This window comes from Pagrus pagrus, assembly GCF_965226575.1.
Source record: "Pagrus pagrus genome assembly, chromosome: 5".
Classification (NCBI taxonomy): domain Eukaryota; kingdom Metazoa; phylum Chordata; class Actinopteri; order Spariformes; family Sparidae; genus Pagrus; species Pagrus pagrus.
Genome location: NC_140189.1, coordinates 27,147,015 through 27,166,578, shown reverse-complemented (window position 1 = coordinate 27,166,578; position 19,564 = coordinate 27,147,015). Strand labels below are relative to the sequence as shown.

The 19,564-nt window shown below is 40.4% G+C and overlaps 1 protein-coding gene across 3 annotated transcripts; it reads right to left on the bottom strand.

Moving 5' to 3' along the window:
- Positions 1 to 172: 172 nt before the first annotated feature.
- nxf1a (nuclear RNA export factor 1a) lies at positions 173 to 12,629 on the bottom strand. Of its 3 annotated transcripts, none has more exons than XM_084353305.1 (23): positions 12,446 to 12,629; positions 12,233 to 12,368; positions 9,961 to 10,020; positions 9,240 to 9,450; positions 8,347 to 8,518; positions 8,170 to 8,253; positions 7,817 to 7,921; positions 7,480 to 7,560; positions 7,062 to 7,131; positions 6,592 to 6,680; positions 6,372 to 6,479; positions 6,142 to 6,251; positions 3,727 to 3,763; positions 3,173 to 3,241; positions 2,924 to 2,979; positions 2,636 to 2,743; positions 2,385 to 2,443; positions 2,165 to 2,280; positions 2,023 to 2,065; positions 1,843 to 1,921; positions 704 to 886; positions 565 to 625; positions 173 to 473 (listed from the first exon to the last, which is right to left on the bottom strand). In XM_084353305.1, the coding sequence occupies exons 2-23, from the start codon at positions 12,315 to 12,317 to the stop codon at positions 435 to 437; spliced, it is 2,025 nt and encodes a 674-aa protein (XP_084209431.1). In that variant the 5' UTR covers positions 12,318 to 12,368; positions 12,446 to 12,629; the 3' UTR covers positions 173 to 434. The 3 variants fall into 3 exon arrangements, with proteins under 3 accessions (XP_084209431.1, XP_084209430.1, XP_084209432.1); XM_084353304.1 differs by having other exon boundaries at positions 12,233 to 12,326; XM_084353306.1 differs by lacking the exons at positions 9,961 to 10,020; positions 12,233 to 12,368; positions 12,446 to 12,629 and adding an exon at positions 10,087 to 10,561.
- Between the last annotated feature and the right edge of the window lie 6,935 nt (positions 12,630 to 19,564).

The following is a 19,564-nucleotide window of genomic DNA, read 5'->3' as shown; positions in this document are numbered from 1 at the left end:
TATACATAACATATATGATATAGACCATGAGAAGTTTTTGAAAGCTCTTGAAAAAGCTAGTGTGGACCCTGAGTTGGGACTATCAGTTTTTGGGAAAGTGAAATCTATCAGGTGTGTGTAACAAAATATTTTTATTGCAAACATAACAAATCATCGTGAACACAAGTTAATCTACTGGCCAACTAACTGTCTTTATTCCTATGAAAACATGTAGTGAGTTCTATACAAATGAGTAAAAACTAAAGTTACAATGACAACTGAAAAGTGTATCATAACATCAGTCTTTAGATGAACAGTTGACATTTGGCTGTTAAAACAAAAGAGTAAAGTGTAATTCTTTTTTAATAAATGAACAGGCAAAAAAAAAGGGTAAAACAAAACCCTTAAATAAAAATGACGGCAGACTTTATTTCACAGAAGTTCGATTAATCTCTTCATTTTATGAACGCAACATCAGGGATCTTGCCTTCCGTCTGAAAAGAGAAACAAGAAAACAAATTTAGGGACTTACTATAAAAACAACCACATTTTATGGAGACGCAGTGCTGAAACAATTCATGTTACCTTTAACTGAGTGAAAATTGTGGCCGCTCTGTCGAAATCCCACTCATTGTCTTGCAGACACCTGTGACAGATATTTTAAATTAAGTATATAACTTGTCATCATTATTGCTAACAGAACATGCAGAAAAACAAGACTTACTTTTGGGACCACTCCAGGTTCATCCCAGACTTCTGTGAGAAGGCTGTGAGCATCTCCTGCAGCGGCGCAGTGAGGGTGGGGACGGGGCTGGAAGATGGAGTCGGGGCGGGTGCAACAAAGGCCCGGCGGATCTCCTCTGTCGTAGCCATCCGGATGAAAAGCTGGTCATTCACGATGCAGAGACTGTGACACACAGTAGATAGACCATAAGATTTGACTGTTTCAGGTACTTCAGGAGGGGGTTAACTTTTCCCAGACACTCAACTGCCAGGTCATTATCCTCACCTAGCTAAAGCCAATGTAGTCAGATACAGTGGCTGTGTAACAGAAACAATCTTCATAAAGTTATTACGTATTCTTTCTTTGAGATTGTTTCAGAGGGTGTTGATGATATTAGACTGCATTTACTAGGTGCGCCTAATATACTGGCAAATTGAGTGAACTTCAGATCTATGCAAATCAAGTAACAGAATGGAAAAAATGCCTGACGTTTAAATAAATAATGGATAATTTGGTTTTGACTGCTCAGTTGTTTGGATGCCAGTTTAAGCATAAAATTAAATTACAATTCAAATGTTCTTCTTAATGTTGGAGCGAGTGGTGAGCTATTTGAGTGGAGCGGGGGAAAATTTGAGTGGAAACAGAGCGATAATGAGCGGAGTGGCCTGAAATGGTTTAGAGCGGATGGAATAAACAGCTCCATGTGCAAGGAGCAGAAATTCTCACTGCTCCACTCTGCTCACATACTCTGGTTGTAGTTATGAAACCATGAGTATGGGCCACCAGGTGGCCTCGTAATTAAAAAAATCCATCTTGGAACAAAAAGAAAAAAATATGTCTGCTTTTCCCAATCTATATCCACTCTGTAAACTATCCAATAGAAGAACATAAGAATACAAATGTAAACTATTAATTTCTCTGTCCTGTTAGTCAGTGATTTATGAGCACATAGGTTTTTATTCATGACTGGTATGTCACAGATTTCAAAGCTAAGAAGACAAAGATGTTTGTCCTCATACGCAGTTCATTTTCTTGAAGATCAACACCCATTTTTAATTTTCTTCTATTTTCCTTCCTATAAGAAAATGTGAAAGACAACAGGAAGATAATACAAACCATTGTGAGCCAACTACACTTACCCAGTGTTCCCTGCTGGGACTGTGACGAACACTCGTGAGAAGGCCATGGTTGACTCTCTGGATTTTCCATCAACAGCGACTGAAAAACAGACACGACACAAATTGGCACCAAAATCAACACAACTCATGTTTGCAGTCGATGAGAACAAAATTTTAAATCATGATGACCAAACACCTCACCTTCTTTAAAGACTCCGCTCACTGTGAATGATAGTAGTGTGTTCTGTGAATGGGAAACAGTTTTCAGAATTAATACAGAGATGAAATCAAAGGGAGAGGAAAAGGCCGATCAATTGCTTACTGACAGAAAATATAAACTCACGGTGTAGGTGTTTACATCAACGGTGAAGGAGGCGATGTCGTGCTGAGTTTTAGGCAACTCGTTGAGGAAAGCCACCACGTTTAGTCGAGTGTGTTTCAGAAGTCGAAACCGTATTGCTAAAGGAGGCAAGATTCAGAGAGGGAAACATCAGGAGAAAAATCACAAATATTCGGTCTAAACAATTCAGATGCTGTGACAAGCCAACAGCTTGATAACTCACTGGAGTCTTTGTGCCTTCTCAGGTTTCGACTGTCTTTGTGATACTCTCCCAGACTGCTCCTGAAACCAGAAGAGAGGGACAGATGGAAAACATGTGAATACAGCCGAGACTCAGATAGGGAGGCGTCATGAGTAAGAGCAGCACCCACTGATGGGTGGAGATGAACAAAAATCTTATGAATGCATGACTTCATGTGTTAATCACTGTTGTTACATGTATAGAGAAGTGTGTGTCTTTGTATGTGTTCATACCTGGAGGGGTTCTGGGTGGAGTAAGGTGTTGTAAGGGACAACGATGCTCCATCATGGTAAGCATCCAGGAGTGGTTGTCTGTCCCCTGCGTCATATATACTGTAGTACCTGCGATACAGTCACAAGTTAGTTCTCTTGGGTTTGTCCCTGTGATCCTTTCTTGTTGATCTGAGGTTGTTTAAAAGCAGTGCTGGTTTATCAGTGACTAGTTGTGTCACACTGACCCTGGAAAACACTGATGAAATGACTGCTGTAAGAAGATTCTCTACATAAAAAGTAAAAACTCACTGTTGCAAGAACCGAAGGATGAGAGCCTTGATTTCATCGGAGCCGAAACAACTGCCCTGTATTGTCAATAGGAAAAATATTGTCATGTTTGTTATAAGATATTTGTTGCCTTATGACTTTAAACATACACTTCTGAAATCAATCACTGAAGAAATCTTTTTATCTTTGAGAGAATCTTCAGAATGTCATGATTTTGTTTTTTGGAATACAAAAATATATTATCAAATCACATGAGATAAAACAAGTGACCTTGCAGGGGGGGATGGTGGTGGGCGTTTCCACATCAAATCCAATGGGTGCGGGGAGGTCATTGCCGTCCTACAAAGAAACCACACATGAAGGAAGATACATGAATTCGCCACATTCAGATACTGCAAATGTATTTCACAAAACATGTTTTTTCAAGAACAGAATAAATGTACACAATTATTTTATTATAAATGTGGGTAGCATGTTGTTGTTACCAATATGAATTTTAAAAAGTTGCTGCATTCGCCTCTAGTCAATGCGGTGTGTCCTGCACCACTGGCTGCGGACAGCCCTTGCCGGCAGCTTTTTACCCACTCGAGCTTGTACAGTCAGTGGTGTTGAGAGAAATTACTGTGATTGGCAAAAAGAGGAGCGGAAAGCCCCTGATAAATAGATCCCATTTGCAACCATTTATCAGACATATTCTTGATTAGAATATGACATGAGGCGACACAACAGTCGGCCTTCGTCGCAGCTAGTTTTTTGATGTCAGTTTGGTGTGTCAGGGCCTTAAGCAAATTGGCATTTTTGTCACTTATTTGTTTTTTACTTACCAGTTTGAGAAGCCGGGGAAACCTCTGCCGGACAGCACTGGTATAGGAACAAAAAACCAAGAGCAGGAAAGTTATCATCACAAACCACCCCAACGCACAGATAAATCATGTTCATTACAGTAGATACCACTGTCACATTCAGTCACACCTGCAGACCCACTTATTGTCATTTTGTGCCTTTCAGTTGATGTAACTTTACGCTGCTACATTGTACAGCATTTGGAGAATACAGTCAAGTATATTTACATGGATACACACAATGTACTGTACTTGTAACCAGTGTCACAGAGGTTTAACCTTTATATATGAACAAATCCACTAATGGATTATCATACACGCCTTTCAGCTTAGCTGTGCTCTTCGACAGTTCTCCCACCCCAAAGGTGTACTTACCAGCAGGTATACTCACCCTCTCCCCCAATATGGAGATATACACAGATCTGACATGGAGAAGCCACATAAACACACTTCTCCACAAAAACACACACGCATACAAACATGCAGAGACCCACGAGCTGCCACACTGTGCTGGAGCCCAGTTAACACATCCATTTTGAATTAGTAAAATAAAGAGGTGATGCATTGCTGGGAGAGAGGTGTTACCGCCAGTCTCGCGTCAACTTCCCCCCAATAAACTTGGGCCAAGATGCTGGAAACAGATGAGTCAATGTCACAAACAAAACAAACAAAACAAAACAGGGTCTGGGTAAAGAAATTTAAAATGAAGTTCACACAAACACAAGCACTTGTAGTCTAACATCCAATCAAGGCTCAAATCATTATTCATCATGTGAGTGTGTTTGTCTGCGCCCATGACTATCAGCAAAGAAAGACAACCTGAGAATAGAGCAGAACAAGAAGGACAGCTGGCTTCAAAGTGAGCTGCACCCAGCAGTCCCACCACTCATCCTGCAGCCTCCCACTGCTGCACAACAGAGCAGTTATCAGTTAAGTATTGCATTGCCACCATCAATTCTGAGGAGATGGGTCTTCATTCTCAAGCTGTCGGCTTTTAATTTACAAGTTTAATTTGTGAGCAGGCCTCTAATAAAAGAGGGGCTAGGAAATCATTAATCATTGGACTTGAGTTATAAGTCTCTATTCTGCTCTCTGCTTGATGGTTGAGCTTTTTGTACTGGTCACAGTCATCAGAAACTGGAACTTGACTTATTTCAACTTAAATTTCCAGTTCAGGACATATTTCCCTCTGAAGTTAGTTAAGAGTATTTGCCAAACTCTCCACATCTTTCACTGAACAGCAGAGGCCTGTTTAGGCCAAGGAGAACCAACTTAATGGAAGAGACCGACTGCTTTTTCTTTTGGACCATCATTGGTCATTGATAATGACCCGTATCCCACTCCGCCTCAGCCCACCAGCTTTTCCTGTGGAGTCCCGTCTTCTTAAGTTCCAGTCGTCGCACTCTCAGTGAGTCAGAGCTCACAGGGACCGAGGCTGAGTAATCGTGACTGTGCCTGCCTTAGGTCGTCCCAGGGTTTCAAGGTGGGATCTTACCCGTCATAGGCTATCCAGCCTTCCATACTCGCCTGACACAGGGGGCCGAGTCAGCAAGGGTGCTACGAGGGGAGAGGATCTCATTGGCTGTGGATTTTCCTTGTTTTTAGCCGAACATTTGTCAAGGCAACTGTGGAGGGCCCTCTCTACACTGTTTTACAGTGCTGCTCAAGAGACTGTTTCAGACTCAAATCTTCAAAAGCAGTTCATAGTAAAATGTTTTTCAAGGGTTGTCATGCTGAATATTTTCCTTTAAAACAGCGCTTCTTCTCAGAGTTGTATCTCAGCAGCAGTGTGATGGTGTTTTTCAGCAGCTTATGGGATAACTAATCAAGATGTCAGCAGAGGGGTGCTGGGTACAGCATCACTGAGAACCATCAAACAGAACAAAGCCTGAAAGGACGCCCCGCAGTGAAGCTCAATAAGTGGCAAAGAGAAGATGGCTGCTCATAATGTGGAGAGTTAAAGCAAGCTGAAACGAAAACAACGTGGAACTGCATCGAGTGTAGATGTCCTCGCAGAGACGTTGGAAGTAAGAAATGCTTAATTTGTAGTGTGGAAAGGAAATGTTCATCATCAAGGGGGAAGAAACATGTACTTTGAACTAATTAAAAATTAATTTGGGTTTCCTTTCTCCCTTTCTATCAAACACATGGACACACACAAATACATATTTACAGGGCATTTAACAGTGAATGTCAGCTGCCTCTTGCTGGTCCAAAAGTTGCTAGGGAAGTGGTTTTAGTTATTTATCACAAATACAAAGGCTCGCTTGATCTTCTTTTGTAGCACACTGCTGCATACTCTTAACAGGAAAGCCTCCTGGACACCCCTACTCGCACACAAACAGTCACACTGCCGATAAAATCTTCTCTATTCAACCCCCAAAATCGGTGACTGACCTGATGTATGAGGCCTGATCCTTGAAGAAGTCACACAGAGGGTTCCTATTCAGCCACAGCTCCCCCAGCTTCAGGCCTTTCAACTTGTCCAGCTCCCGGTCGGACTTCAGCTGGACGACCAAACAAACAGGAGAGGTTGATGTGAGAGGAGGATATAAAACTAGGTCAAGCTAAGGGCCCAATTCATGCCTGGTTATTATTCAGTTGAATTACTGAGCAGCCAGTTTTACCTCATTGTGGGAAAGGTTGAGGGTCTTCAGATTAGGCACCTTGGTCACCAATTCAGCGAGTTCATCAAGTTTTTGAATGCGGTTGTTACTCAGGTTCAAGCAGGTCAGCTGGAAAGAGTTAGAGAAACATATAAGCACATCCAGTGCACCTTTATCTTGACGAGAGCCATTTTATTTTCCAAACAAACAAAATTAAAAACAACCACTGTATAAATATTACCTCTGGAATGTTTTCTTGAATGATCTTGATGACAGCCTCCATGCTCGTCTTCCTATTCAAGATGACTTCAATGTTCTGGGACACCAGGTCTGTCACGTGAAATTAACAATCAAAAAACTAAGCACATATGCAAAAACAGAAATAGGATTTAAGAGCATTTTCAGTGACAGTAAAATCATTCAACAGTTCTGTTTCATCACTTGATTGTTTGCGACAACTACTGAATCTTCAATGTAAAACAACATCAGAGTGAACATTTACACTTAATGCTCGAAAAGACCAGGTTCATGGTTTAGCACGAAAACCCCCCCCCCCAAAAAAAATATATAATTCAGTGGTTTCAACAGTTATATCTGAAGATCAAAAAGATGTTCAGTTGTAACAACTAGTCTAGTACTGTTAGATGCTGGTTAAATTTGTGTTCAATATCATGTCATGCATACAATTTGTGTGTGTAGGGGTATAACTACCTGGATCTGTTCGGATGTTGTTCAAATCCAGAGCTTGCTGGGAGCCATCAAAACGTTTTGCCATACATTGCTGTGAAAGATAAACAACAGCCAACATGAGAGGTCTCATCTAAACGGCAAAAAAATGTCAGAAACTTGCTTCAATTCATTTAAATGGTGTTAAAAGGACAGAAGGAAAGGGATCAACTTAAAATATCAACAGAAGTTGAGAATTAAGTGAAACATGGCACCATCTCCCTCCATCATTCAGACTAAATTACTCAATTTCCATTTCTATTTTATCATCTAAAAAGCTCCATACTTACTCTCAGAGAGACCAAATTAAATTCTTACCACGGACTTTTTAGACATCTCAAAATTATTATTGTCACAGCCTTATTCAGACCCTTCAGATTCTTTATTGCTTTCTCTTTCTTACCTTCAGGTGCTCCAAGTGTTCAGGCTTTAGATCAGAAACCAGGGAGGAAGGTGGAGCGCTGGGGTTGACGTGAACTTCCACCTTGAAAAGACAAAAAACAGGTGATATTCGATTGATTAGTAAACACAGATACACCGTACACTTGTGAGTTTGACATAAAATGTGACTTGTGGTTATTCATTAATCAAAGTAGATAAGATATCGCCATTATCTACAAGCTGCAGGTAAAAGTGTAGCGTGTTGCCAGGATCTAGCAATAAGTGAGAAGTATGATTATTAGGGATAATAGATCTTCTGCAACATTATAAATGACATGTTGGTTAATTCCTCAACATACCTTGTACCCATCTGTGTCTGTGATCTTGTGGGAACATTTATGCAAGGCATTAGCGGTAGATGAATCATCCACATAGAAATGGACCCTGTTATGGTCAACATGGTACTGGACAGACGGGGGAGAAAGAGGCATGATCAGAATTCATAAATACAAAGATTGTGTCCAAAAACATCTTTTCCTAAAAACCTTCAGCTAACTCATGTGTCTAGATGGAGATTGGATATATATTATTTATCAGCAAGCAAGAAAAAAATGAATAAATAAAAAAGGAAGCACAAGTAACTATCACAATTTCTTTTTTTTTAAATCCAATAGTTTATACTTAGCAGTCATAAGTCAACAGTGAACCTCACCTGTACAGCTCTGTAGGGAACTGAACAGATGTTCTGAAGAGCTGTCAATAACCATTGCTTCTCATATTTTCTTCCGTGTGGTATCTGTCAAACAGCCAAGAAAGTAGAATGTGATGTCTTTTTACAGGTTATGTTGTAAAGATATGGATGTCCTGAGACAACTTATATAACACGCACCGTAACTTTGAACCAGCCTGATCGACTTTTCACTCCTCCACTTCCACCTCCTCCACCTCGGCCTCCTCTGAAGCCGCCTCCTCCCCCTCTACCACCTCCTCCGCCTTTGCCTGGTCGCCTGTCAAAACGTCCATCTCCTCCTTTCCGCATAGGCCTCACAACATATGGGTTGCTAAAAAAGACAAAACGTATATTTAAATATCACCAGGAGGAACCAGAGTATAAATGTAATTCCTCTGACATAGTGATCCGACTACAGTTCCTGCTTGGTTGGTTGCATTTTCCAAATACAACCTTACTTTAGAGTGCCAAAACAAACCAGCATACTTTGATGTCAAAATGCGTACAGGTTGGCTGGTCTGGGCAGAGATCCCTAAAGGTAACTATTTCAAATGTATGTACGTTCTGCAGATTTCCAGAAAGTTCAGATAAAACAGCAGAGATAACAGTGGTAAAACAGTCAAACAAATCTACTGAACTGAGCTCAATAAACTTTCCCAGTTTCACTTTTGTCTTTTCTGCTGCAGGAGTGGGTAGATGACTTATAGAGATTGCAGGCTTGTTCTACTTTCTCCTCCTAAAGTGACTGAAGTTAATTGAGGATAGAGTCAAAACAGCCACCGAGCGTTTGAAACAGACCCACATCAAAGAATTCAGGAAAGAGCATAGCAACCGAAACAAAAAGAAAAATCTTTCCATTTTATACTTCCATTTTTACACTCCATCATTCTTGAAAACCGCTTTTAACTCATACTTTAAGAACAATTCTCCAACTCGACTCTTTACAAAGCAAACTGCTTGTTTGGGAGCTAATCAACAAGTCTCACTCTTAACAAATGTATGTAATGACAATGTTTAACAATCCACAGCCTTGATAAGTCAGTTAGACTTACTATCTATGCTGGGAGCTGCTGTCCTGAGAGTTGTCACTCATAGCAACATCTTCATCCATATCGCCGAGCCTGGACCGTGGCCCAGGACCTCCAAATCCCCCTGAGTGGCTTCCTGGTTGGCGGTCTCTGCGTGACCGGTCATTGTAACGACCCTTGTGGCCGCTTCTGCCTTTACGGTTGCGATACTGTGGCGCGGTTCTGTCATCGTGCTCTGAGAAAGGGAACAGTTTGACTTAAATACCACATCATAGACATACATAAGGAAATAAAAAGTCCAAACAAAGCAATATTAAATGCTTATGCGAGTATAATGATGAGGCACAGGAAGTAAATGGATGGATATTACATCTCTTATGGTTTGTGGGGTAAAATTATGAATTTGTTTAAACCTACATATTGAAAAACATGTTTAGAAGACATTAATAAATCATAACCAACATGTATTTCAAAATGTTGATCATATACCATTTTTAAAAAGGCATTCATGATAAAACAGGGAACCAAACAGCATGGTACAGGAGCTTTCATTATTGGCCTCTTGTGTCTGTAACCGTGTTAAAAATTATCAGTGTAACATACCTCTGGTGTTGTACTAATAAAGTGCTGGGTAAATATTCATGTAATGGGTAAATAATCATGTAATGGGTAAATATTTGTGCAATGAGTAAACACTTATCTCTACAAAGTTAACATATGTAGAGGCCCCAGGATATAATGTTACCTCTTTGGACCATGTTACCAGTGCTTCTGACCTCTCTCCTCACATTAAACTCGCCATTGTCTGAAGAAAAACGGTACAAGCAGCACAACATGTCAGGTTAAAGCTGTAGAGGACAGGGTTTCTTACCGTTGTAGTAGTGGCCGCCATCCGCCATATTTCTAGAATAGTGTCTGATAAAAAAACACAGTCTTGGGTGTAAAATAGTATTTCCAGTGAGTCGTTTCGGTCTTTCACCAAACACAAACAGCGGACTAGGGAAGAAGCGTCAACATCCCGAGACGTTTAGAGGAAAAACAAAGGCGGCCACGTCGTGATCTAGCGGACAGTCTTTAGCTAGCTGGTAACTTCTAGCTTAGCTAGCTTCTCCTCCTGCTGCGCGTTGACAATAAGACAGCGGAAATAAAACGTTTAAAAGCGTCCCCTTCCGGGGCGACACTATGGCGCGGGTAATTGAAACAAAGCGACTCTTGAGACGATGTCGAAGAATAAAAAACTGCAAGAAAATAACGCAACGCTATATAAAAGTTAGTTGAAGTCTATGCTAACGTTAAGTGCTAGCTAGCATACTATGTCACCCCACCGGGCCTAGCCTGTTGGTCTTTATGGTGTTACTATAGCAACATTAAGTCCTCACAGCAGATCATCTCCACAGCTGTGCCTTTTATTAAGAAAGAGGTTTCAAGGACCACTTAAAATATATATTATGTTTATCATTATTATGGGTGCATTTATGCATGTGCATGGATATGCAATAAAAGTCAAATGAAATGTGTTGCATTGTTTTTGAGGACCAAAAATATTTACAAAACACAAAATAAAATTTCATGTCACAGAATAAACAATCAAGTGAAACACTACAATATGCCAATATCCCTAACTGATTTTGAGTAGTGTATAATCATTCTGGTTGAGGATGTATTATCTATTTATTCTTTGATTGTTTTTTTCCTTGATATTTTGTGTGCTGATATACTTGACATGTAATACTACTACTAATACTTCAAAAGCACTAGACTTTTTTCACTGTCAAAGCAGGAAAAGCACAGATGTTACCAATAATGTTAATGATGGCTCCATTCCTGTAGGTGTCCCAGTACCCGAGTGAGCATGCCCAATACTCGATACAATGGAACAAGCTCAACTAAATGGAATAAAGCCATCATTAATGTAATGTAACCTGTGCTTTTCCTGCACTGACAAGTCAAAATGTCTGCTGTGAAAAGGGTGTATTGTCCCTGGGGCTTCAACAAAGCATCTGAATGTTTTCTTGTTGGAAATATATAATTCACCTAAACCTTTGATTACATTTTTTTTAATATAACATGAAATATTTTCATTGTGTAGTACTGGAAAAATAAGCTATTGTTGTTTACAACAATTTAAGGGAGGTTTAAATCTCATGAGCTTCCACACAGAGGACGTATCTTTGATTAATATGTTTTGTGTCGTGTTGTGACAATGAATTAACGCATTATGATACATCTCCACAGTGATAATGTTACGATATTTTGGGGACGCCAACTGGTGCCGAAAATTAATTCTGCATATTCAATGTTCATTTCAAACTAATATAATTTTGAAAAAGGTCTCTTTTACTTATTTTTCTCTCCACTTCAACACTAAACTGAATCGATAAGCAAATCAAAGTTATTAACCTACTGTCTGAAGTTTGTTCTTTCATTTTCTGGAGGCATTTCTTCATCAGATGCCATTCTACATAGATATGTCAATAAATGTATTTATTACTTTTATTAAGGGCCCATTGTCTCAAGACCTCAGCTGGAAATGATCATCCGTGCATTTAATTTCTTCGCAACTTAATCACTGAAACTCACTTTTCACCGGTCTGAGCAAAACTTCCATAAACTGTTTCCAAGTTGTACAAGATGCTGCAAGACCACTCAAAGATCTCATGCAACACCACCTTTAACTGGTTGCACATACAGTTCAGAATTCACTCCAAGATCCTGTTGTTGTTGTTGTTGTTGTTGTTGTTGTTATGAACTACAGGGATTTCTATGACAAGTTCTGCTGCTGCAACCACTCCATGACGCATGCGCAGTTGGGCTGATTAGCAGGTGAATTAACTTTCATGGTGATTAAGCTAATTAGCTACATGTTGAACACCTAAACTAACCTTACATCCCCACCAGAATCACAACCTGTCGGTGTTTACTTTACACTCCCCAACATACCTGATTTAAAACTTTTCCAAACCGAAGCTAAACCGACAGTTCACCTGGATGTGAGGTTAATAAAGTACCGCACTCACCGTCGTCCATCACACGTGCGACCACAGCTAGGTTCGGGTAGCCCATCAATGGGTAGCCCCTGTGGCAGAAAGTCCCCCGGTCCATCCTGAAAGTCTTCAGCACCAACCGTCAACAACACTCTCAAAACTTATTATCCTTAAAAAAAAATACACTCAACAGGAAAAAAATCCAGATGTTGTGTAAATGTTTAAATGTTTTTAAAACTTTCTTACCTTCTGGTGAGTGACTTGATGCGAGCTTTAACTGGACTCAGACAGACTTTCCGACTACTACAACATTCACAGGATAATTTTTTGCGATTAATTTTACAGTAGTAGCATTTGTCGGGATGATTTGGGACACAGTTGTGTCTGTCTGCCGTCTGGAGTCAGTCGGTCTGTCCCGCTCAGCAGGAACAACAACACAGCGCCACCTGGTGGGCAGTTTTCAACCAGGAGCCCAGACTGGTCCACCACAGTCCACCTAGTTAGAACCGATACAACAGCTGTGAGTTGAACCTGAGCCCTGTGAGGGTTGTATTATAATGATGTACTGTTTTAAAGAGGTGTTGGTTCATCTTTATTGGCATGTGTAGTTTGTGGTGCTGCTGACTCGTGCTGCATTTGGTCTACGTACATTATCAGCCTATAATAAAAGGAGTGGACAAATTACCTGAAATACCTGTTGGGAACACCTCAGGACAACACCTGCTGTCAGATCACAAGAGCTGAACAATATAACTTCACAAAGGAAGGATTTAATACAAGTGTGACTGCATTTTTTATAGCTAGGTGTACCTCATACATTGACAACTGAGTGTATAGTGATTATAATAAACTCTGGACTGTGTCTTCCAGCAAATCAGTGCAGGTTATTTTGTGTAGAAGTGTGAATACGATTGGTAACCAGTGTTGTATAAAATACCCAAAAGTCACGCTTGAGTAAAAGTAAAGTTATCATGTTAAAATATTACTTAAAAGAAAAAGTCACACATACAAATTGAGTAAACTGAAAGTATCTGATATTAAATGTATTTAAGTATCAAAAGTACAAGTAGAGGTCAATTATACATATATATATAATGAATGTTGTGAGTAAAAAGTACGACATTTGCCTCCCGAATGTAGTGAAGTGGAAGTACGTAGTAGCAGAAAATTGAAATACTCCACTAATTAAAGGAAAAGTACCCCAGAATTGTACTTAGGTACAGTACTTGAGTGGATGTACTTAGTTACACTCCATCACTGATGGTCACGGTACAGCATCCTCATATTTTACTGTTTTGTTTTAAATGCACGGCTGAATGATATTGGCAAAAATTGCAATTTTTTTAAGGAAAATGCCAAAATAAGTATTAAGCGCACCAAAGTTGATTGCCTTATGAAGCATTTTATAACATCCCTTAATTTCCCAGCTTGGGATCAGTAAAGTATATCTATTTTATTCTATCGACAACACTATGTCGGCTTGTTTGAACTATCCTTTGAAGCTTCAGATTTCCATTGCATGGAAATATTCTTCTCTACATGTCTTGTGCATGATTTTAAACACGTTTCCCCCAAATTCCCTCTTTCACAGTTGGTATCTTTGGACGGATTTAAACTATAATTTAAAACTTAATATGTGTGTGCATTTAATTTGTTAATTTTAGTGTATTATCTTGTGTTTTGACTGGAAGAAACAGTACCATACAGGATGTTTGCTTGCTTTCCTTTTTATTTCTTTTGCCTGTGTTCGTAGTTTACATGACCACAAGCTATTGTGATTTATTATATGAATCAGGGGGTGGACGTGGGTATATGAAGACTGAGCAGACAGCGGTGTTCATTGTTTATTTCACTTTGGGCAGACCGTCTAATATGTGAAGGACTTTTGTATACAGGTTATAACACCAGGAAAAAGTTCAGCTGCATCCTTTAATTCAAATCCCTGATAATAATACATAACCCAACATCAAACTTAGAACATCAGCCAAGTGAGATCTAAGTTTAGCTTTAAAGACCAATTACATAAACAACTGTTGGTAAGAAAGCGTCAGCAGGTGAAAGAACGGACATTTTTGGTCCTAGAAAAGAAGAAAGAAGTCTCTTAAATCTGTCTTTGTAACAAAACTTAAAAATTCAAGACAACCACATCACATTTCAATGGATTTTAGCTGACTTGTTTGAACTCCTCCTCCGTTGTCTCTTCTCTCAGCAGTTCAAAGTGTAACAGCAGCCGTTTTGTCCACCTGATCCTGAATTTGAGTTGTTTCAGCCACAACCCTCAGTGTACTTCATGTAACGGTATTTTTTCTCCTCCACAGTTGTCCTCCTGCTGCCAGGAGGCCACACTGATGGCCTGGCTCAGAGAGGTGATGAGGGAGGTGAGGCCGATGAGGTATCCGTCCTCCCTGTTCCCCTCGGTCCACGGGACGTTGTGTAGGAGCTCACTCGTGTCGGGCACGGGGGTTGTCTTCCCAAAGTCTATCATCCACACGTTGGCCTTGCTGCTGTGGTCGTGGACAAAAAGAAGCGAGCTGCCAATCACCTGAACAGGTCAAATAAATGCAGACTCGTTATAAGAATATGAAGCAAGGATGAATGTGAATGAACATGAATTAACTCAATATGGTCCAACTCTTTTCTCTTTAGCTGCTGTTTCCATGAGTTGTTTTTCACTGTAAGTCAACAAGTGAAGATTTGTCTCATTATGTAAACGAACCTCGTGACTTCTGAAAAATAATGAACTCTTCAGTGCATCGCTCAGAGCCAGGAGCCTGGAGTGGTATGCTTTCTGAGAACACAGATGGGTAAAGTTCTTGTTCACAGGATTATTTCTTCAATCCACCCACAGGGCAGCAACTAACATGTAACAAATAACTCATTTTTATTCAATTTCAGTTTTTGATGCGGCTCAATCTGTTTAGGTGCAGTCAGATTTTTGGAAAATTTGGTTCTTGATCTATTTGTTTGCGAATCATACTATGATTTAAGACATGTTTTCTAAAGCAAGAGTAGTGTAATGTAACTACTGTCCTATGATAGAAAGAACTGACCAGGATTTCCAGCTGACTCCTGGTGAAGTAGAGTAATGCCTCCGTGACCTGAGCTAAACTCATAATCTTCCTGAAGTCCCGCTGGACGCTGCCGTCCTCCATCTGACTCACAGAGAAAATAAACACAACAGTGTGGAGGTGGCACATTTGAGAACTTGCTGAGAATCAAACAGTTCAGATATTATTTGTGACATGAGCAGTGCAGGGATTTCACCGGTCTTTACTCCTACCATGACTCCCTCTATCCTGAAGCCCATTGTGAACGTAGAACTGGTTGTATCCCTCCACTGAAGGTATCTCCACTTGGTCACAGCTTTCTGTGCGTGTTCCTCCGCTGACGGAGCTGAGGGGTCTATTTTCACCATCTTCTGGTACATGTCACTCCGCAGGGGGGCCTTGATCCGGGCTTTGATCAGTTCCTCCTCCTGGTATGTCCTGAGGGGAAAACATGAGAAAGTATTGCTACGGATCAAATCCAATGTGAAAATACATTTAGATTTTTTGTAGACTGTACTGGACTTGTTTCAGTTTCTTGAAAACATTTCACCTCTTAGACATCTTCAAGAAACTGAAACACGTCCAGTTGCCTACGATATAGCATTTAAAATGACCATGACCTGGATGACTGAAAACCTTCATCAACATGAATTTTGACTATGACATTTTGTTAGGATTTTCCAAGGTTGGATTCTGAGGTATTGAAATGAGACCAGGATAAATTACATCCCCAATTTAGCATTTGACTGAAACAAGATATCTGTTGAAATCCATGACGTACAGTAATGTTAAGCCTATCTTTTACACTGCCGGAGTAAACAGATCCAGTCAAAGGCAAAAGGGAGCATGTAAGGTGAAAATACAACCACCTACAGGCCAGTATGAAACTTCATGTGCCAATTAATCCTACATAATTTTAGTGCTGCACATCAAGCTTTCAGATGTTTATTCCCACAAAGCACTCCCATCTAACTGTAAATACACTGATTTCTACAGTGCTAGTTGGTTAGGAGAGGAATTGCTCTCAAGCCCACCTGACTCCCATCTTGCAGTCCATGATGACGGGTCTCCTCAGGCCGCTCAGCAGGTCCTCCAGGCGGATATAGCGCTGCTCCCCTCTGGTGACCAGGCCGTGGTACTGTGGGACAAAGGGCCGCAGGGAGTCTCTCATCAGGGAGTCCAGACACTTTGCCTCCACCTCACTGTACAGCTTCAACACCTCCCCGCTGTCACTCAGCTGGAAGTTACCTGGTGAGAGCAAAAACAGCGAGGAAGGGACAAAGAATAATTGATTCATTTGTTCAATAAAAGCAAAAAGGTTAACTGTGGATTTCTATTGAATAAACTCAAACTATATTCAGGTCTAACTTCAAAGACTGTTTTTCTCGTAGCTCTTGAATAGCTGACATTCTGGAGGTAAAAATGCTGGAACGCAGCAGCAGTGATGTTTACATGTGGGGCAATGTAAGCTATATAATTGTAGTAGTTAGATTAATTTGTAGACCAACCATCATTAATAAATTATACATTTATAGTTAATTAAACTTTAGTTAATCATTGTTAACAATGAAAAAGGCTTTATGAAACATTAATTAAGAAATTGGAAAGGTTTATAAAAATCTGTTGCAACTTTGTAATGGCCATCTGAATAATGTTTATAGATGAACACAGTATTTATTAACCATTTACAAGATACAATAAACATCAGTTGCAACTTTACACTTAACAACTGCTTAATAAATGGTTTATAGAGCATTACTTTTATTTGTTAACAGTGGAACTTTGAACATTTAACTACAGTTTAATTAAGTCTACATTTGGAATTAATTAATGATGATTATTATAAAGTGTAACCATTGTTTTGGATGAACTGTAATAAACATGCCTTGATGTCCAGCCAGCTGGACCCAGGAGCTTTGCCGCCGCAGTGACCAGTGCATCATGGTCAGGAAGGTTTTCCAGGAGCGGCTCTGAGGCACAGAGAAAGACAGACTGTTATTGTCTTCACATGAGGCCAATGTTGATGAAGAACAATTACTCGTCATCCATTTTCTATACTGTGCTCGGGATCTGATAGGGATCTGGAGTGTTGATCAGTGTTTGCCAAGCTGAAGATGACTTCCTAAAATGTCTTGTTTTGTGCACAACCCAAAGATTTTCAGTTTACTGTCAGAGAAGAGTGAAGAAAACAGAAAATATTCACATCTAAGAAGCTGGAATCAGAGTCTAAAATACTTAAATTGATCATCAAAATAGTTTGCAATTCATTTAATAGTTGACAACTAACTGAATATAGCCTACTTATGGACATGGCCACTGCCTCATGTAGGCTTATACTATGAATAGTTTAAGTATGTATTTCAAGTATGTTCAAATGCTTTTAACACAGAAAACATTTTAACTTTGAACAGATGTTTTGAACATTATCAATGGCTCCATTCTAATAAAGTGTCCCGGTCAGCCATGACAGTGTGCCAACATGAACAATAACACGACCCTGAAACCAAAGTACCTAAATGGAATTCAGCCATCATTAATGTTATTATTTACACTTGTGTTTTCCCCACTGTGATGTGTCAAAATTGTCTAATTTCTAGTCGAAAATATCTTATTATACTAAGAATACGAAAAAATCAGCTAGAAAGTAGCATCTCAGTGAGATAAATGAGACTATTTAGTACATTTTCACTTGTTCCATAAGCACACACACAAATCTTCAGGACAAAGTTGACAAATCTCAATTTCACTAGTTTACTCTGGCCGTGTCGACCAACATGCAACCTTTTGGATTGAGAGCTGTGGCACATTATACAGTATAAACACCTCTAAAGTCTTCTGTGCACGTCAAAAACTGTTATGAGTGCGTTTGGTGTTTACAAACAGTGCATACCTCGACAGTTACGATCTGTTTTGTATATACACAAAACAGCTGCCACCAGACAGGCATGGCAAAGAGGTGCTTACGTAGACCTGAGCATGCTCAGTAGAGACACTTACAAACAACAAAGTTTGTAGTTTTAAGAAAATGTCTACATTAGATATTTCCAGATGTTTACCACCTAAATGTTATTATTTGGTCACAAAGATGGAATACTTTAAAGATGCTGTAGCACTCTTTACTCTTTTACTGACAATGCAAACTACAGTCTACACTGAGAACATCTACTCCCTCATCCTCCTCCCTCCGTCTGCTCTGCTCTCATATCTGTAGCAGCAGCAGCAGCGAGGCATGCAAACGGCATTCAAATCTGCCCTCGTCAAAGTCCTCTTTCAAGCCTATGCAAATCACCTGGACCACAGGTGCAAAGAACAGTTGAGAAATATAGTTTTAGGCCTCTTCCATAGAAAACCAGAGCAGCCACTTGCACAGGTATGATGCCAGTGCATATATATATGGATGGCTAATGCCACAAGAGAAAATGTAGTTTTAAACTGCGTCCATTCTCACCTTCCTGAAAGTCCTCCTCCTGGAGACAGCATCCTCTCCTTCGCTAAAGACCTCATCGCTCTCTGCTGAGGAGAGGTTGATGGAGGAGCTGGAGGAGGAGGTGGAGGAGGAGTGCAAAATCTTGGAGAGGATTGGATGTGGGGAGGACCACTGATGTGTTGTGGGGCCCTCTACCATCCCTGGCAGCTTCTCAGCTTCTTCAACCTCTGGGGTCTCCCTACTGCCCTCATTCTCCCCCTCCACTGCTGAAACAGGAGATCTCTTCCCCTCCTCATCCTCTTCCTCTTTTGCCTCTGTCTCAAAACTCAAGTTTTTACTTCTCCAGTGTTTCCACTCCCTGTTTGTGCCCCCTTCCCTCTCCTCATCATCATGCTCCCTCTCTCTTTCAGTCTCTTCCACCCGTCTTTTCCCGCTCCATCGTGCGCTCTCCCATCCGTCTGGATCAACTTCAAAGCTCCCCCCTAACCTCTCCCTCCTCCTCGTCCTCCATTTCGTCTTCACTTCACCCCTTGCACATCTTGCCCTCAACTCACAGTCCTCTTTTCTTTCTGTGCCTTGAACCAACTCATTCACGCCCTCCCTCATCATGTCATCATTTCTGAGATTGGGGTGATGAGTGATCATATTGTCCTGCTCTCCATCCTCTCCGAGTCCACCTATACACTGACTGTAAGGGGGGAAACTTTTTGTCGACTGGAGTCTGGGTCTGGATCTCACTCTGAGCCTCCCGCAGCTGCTGGAAGGCCCTTCACGGATTGTCAGATTTTGGTACGTCTCATCTGATAGTCCAGCAGTGAAGTCATTATCCATTGTTTGCTTGTTATCTGTTTCCATCTTCATTCCCTCCACGTGGTTATCATCTGTCACATC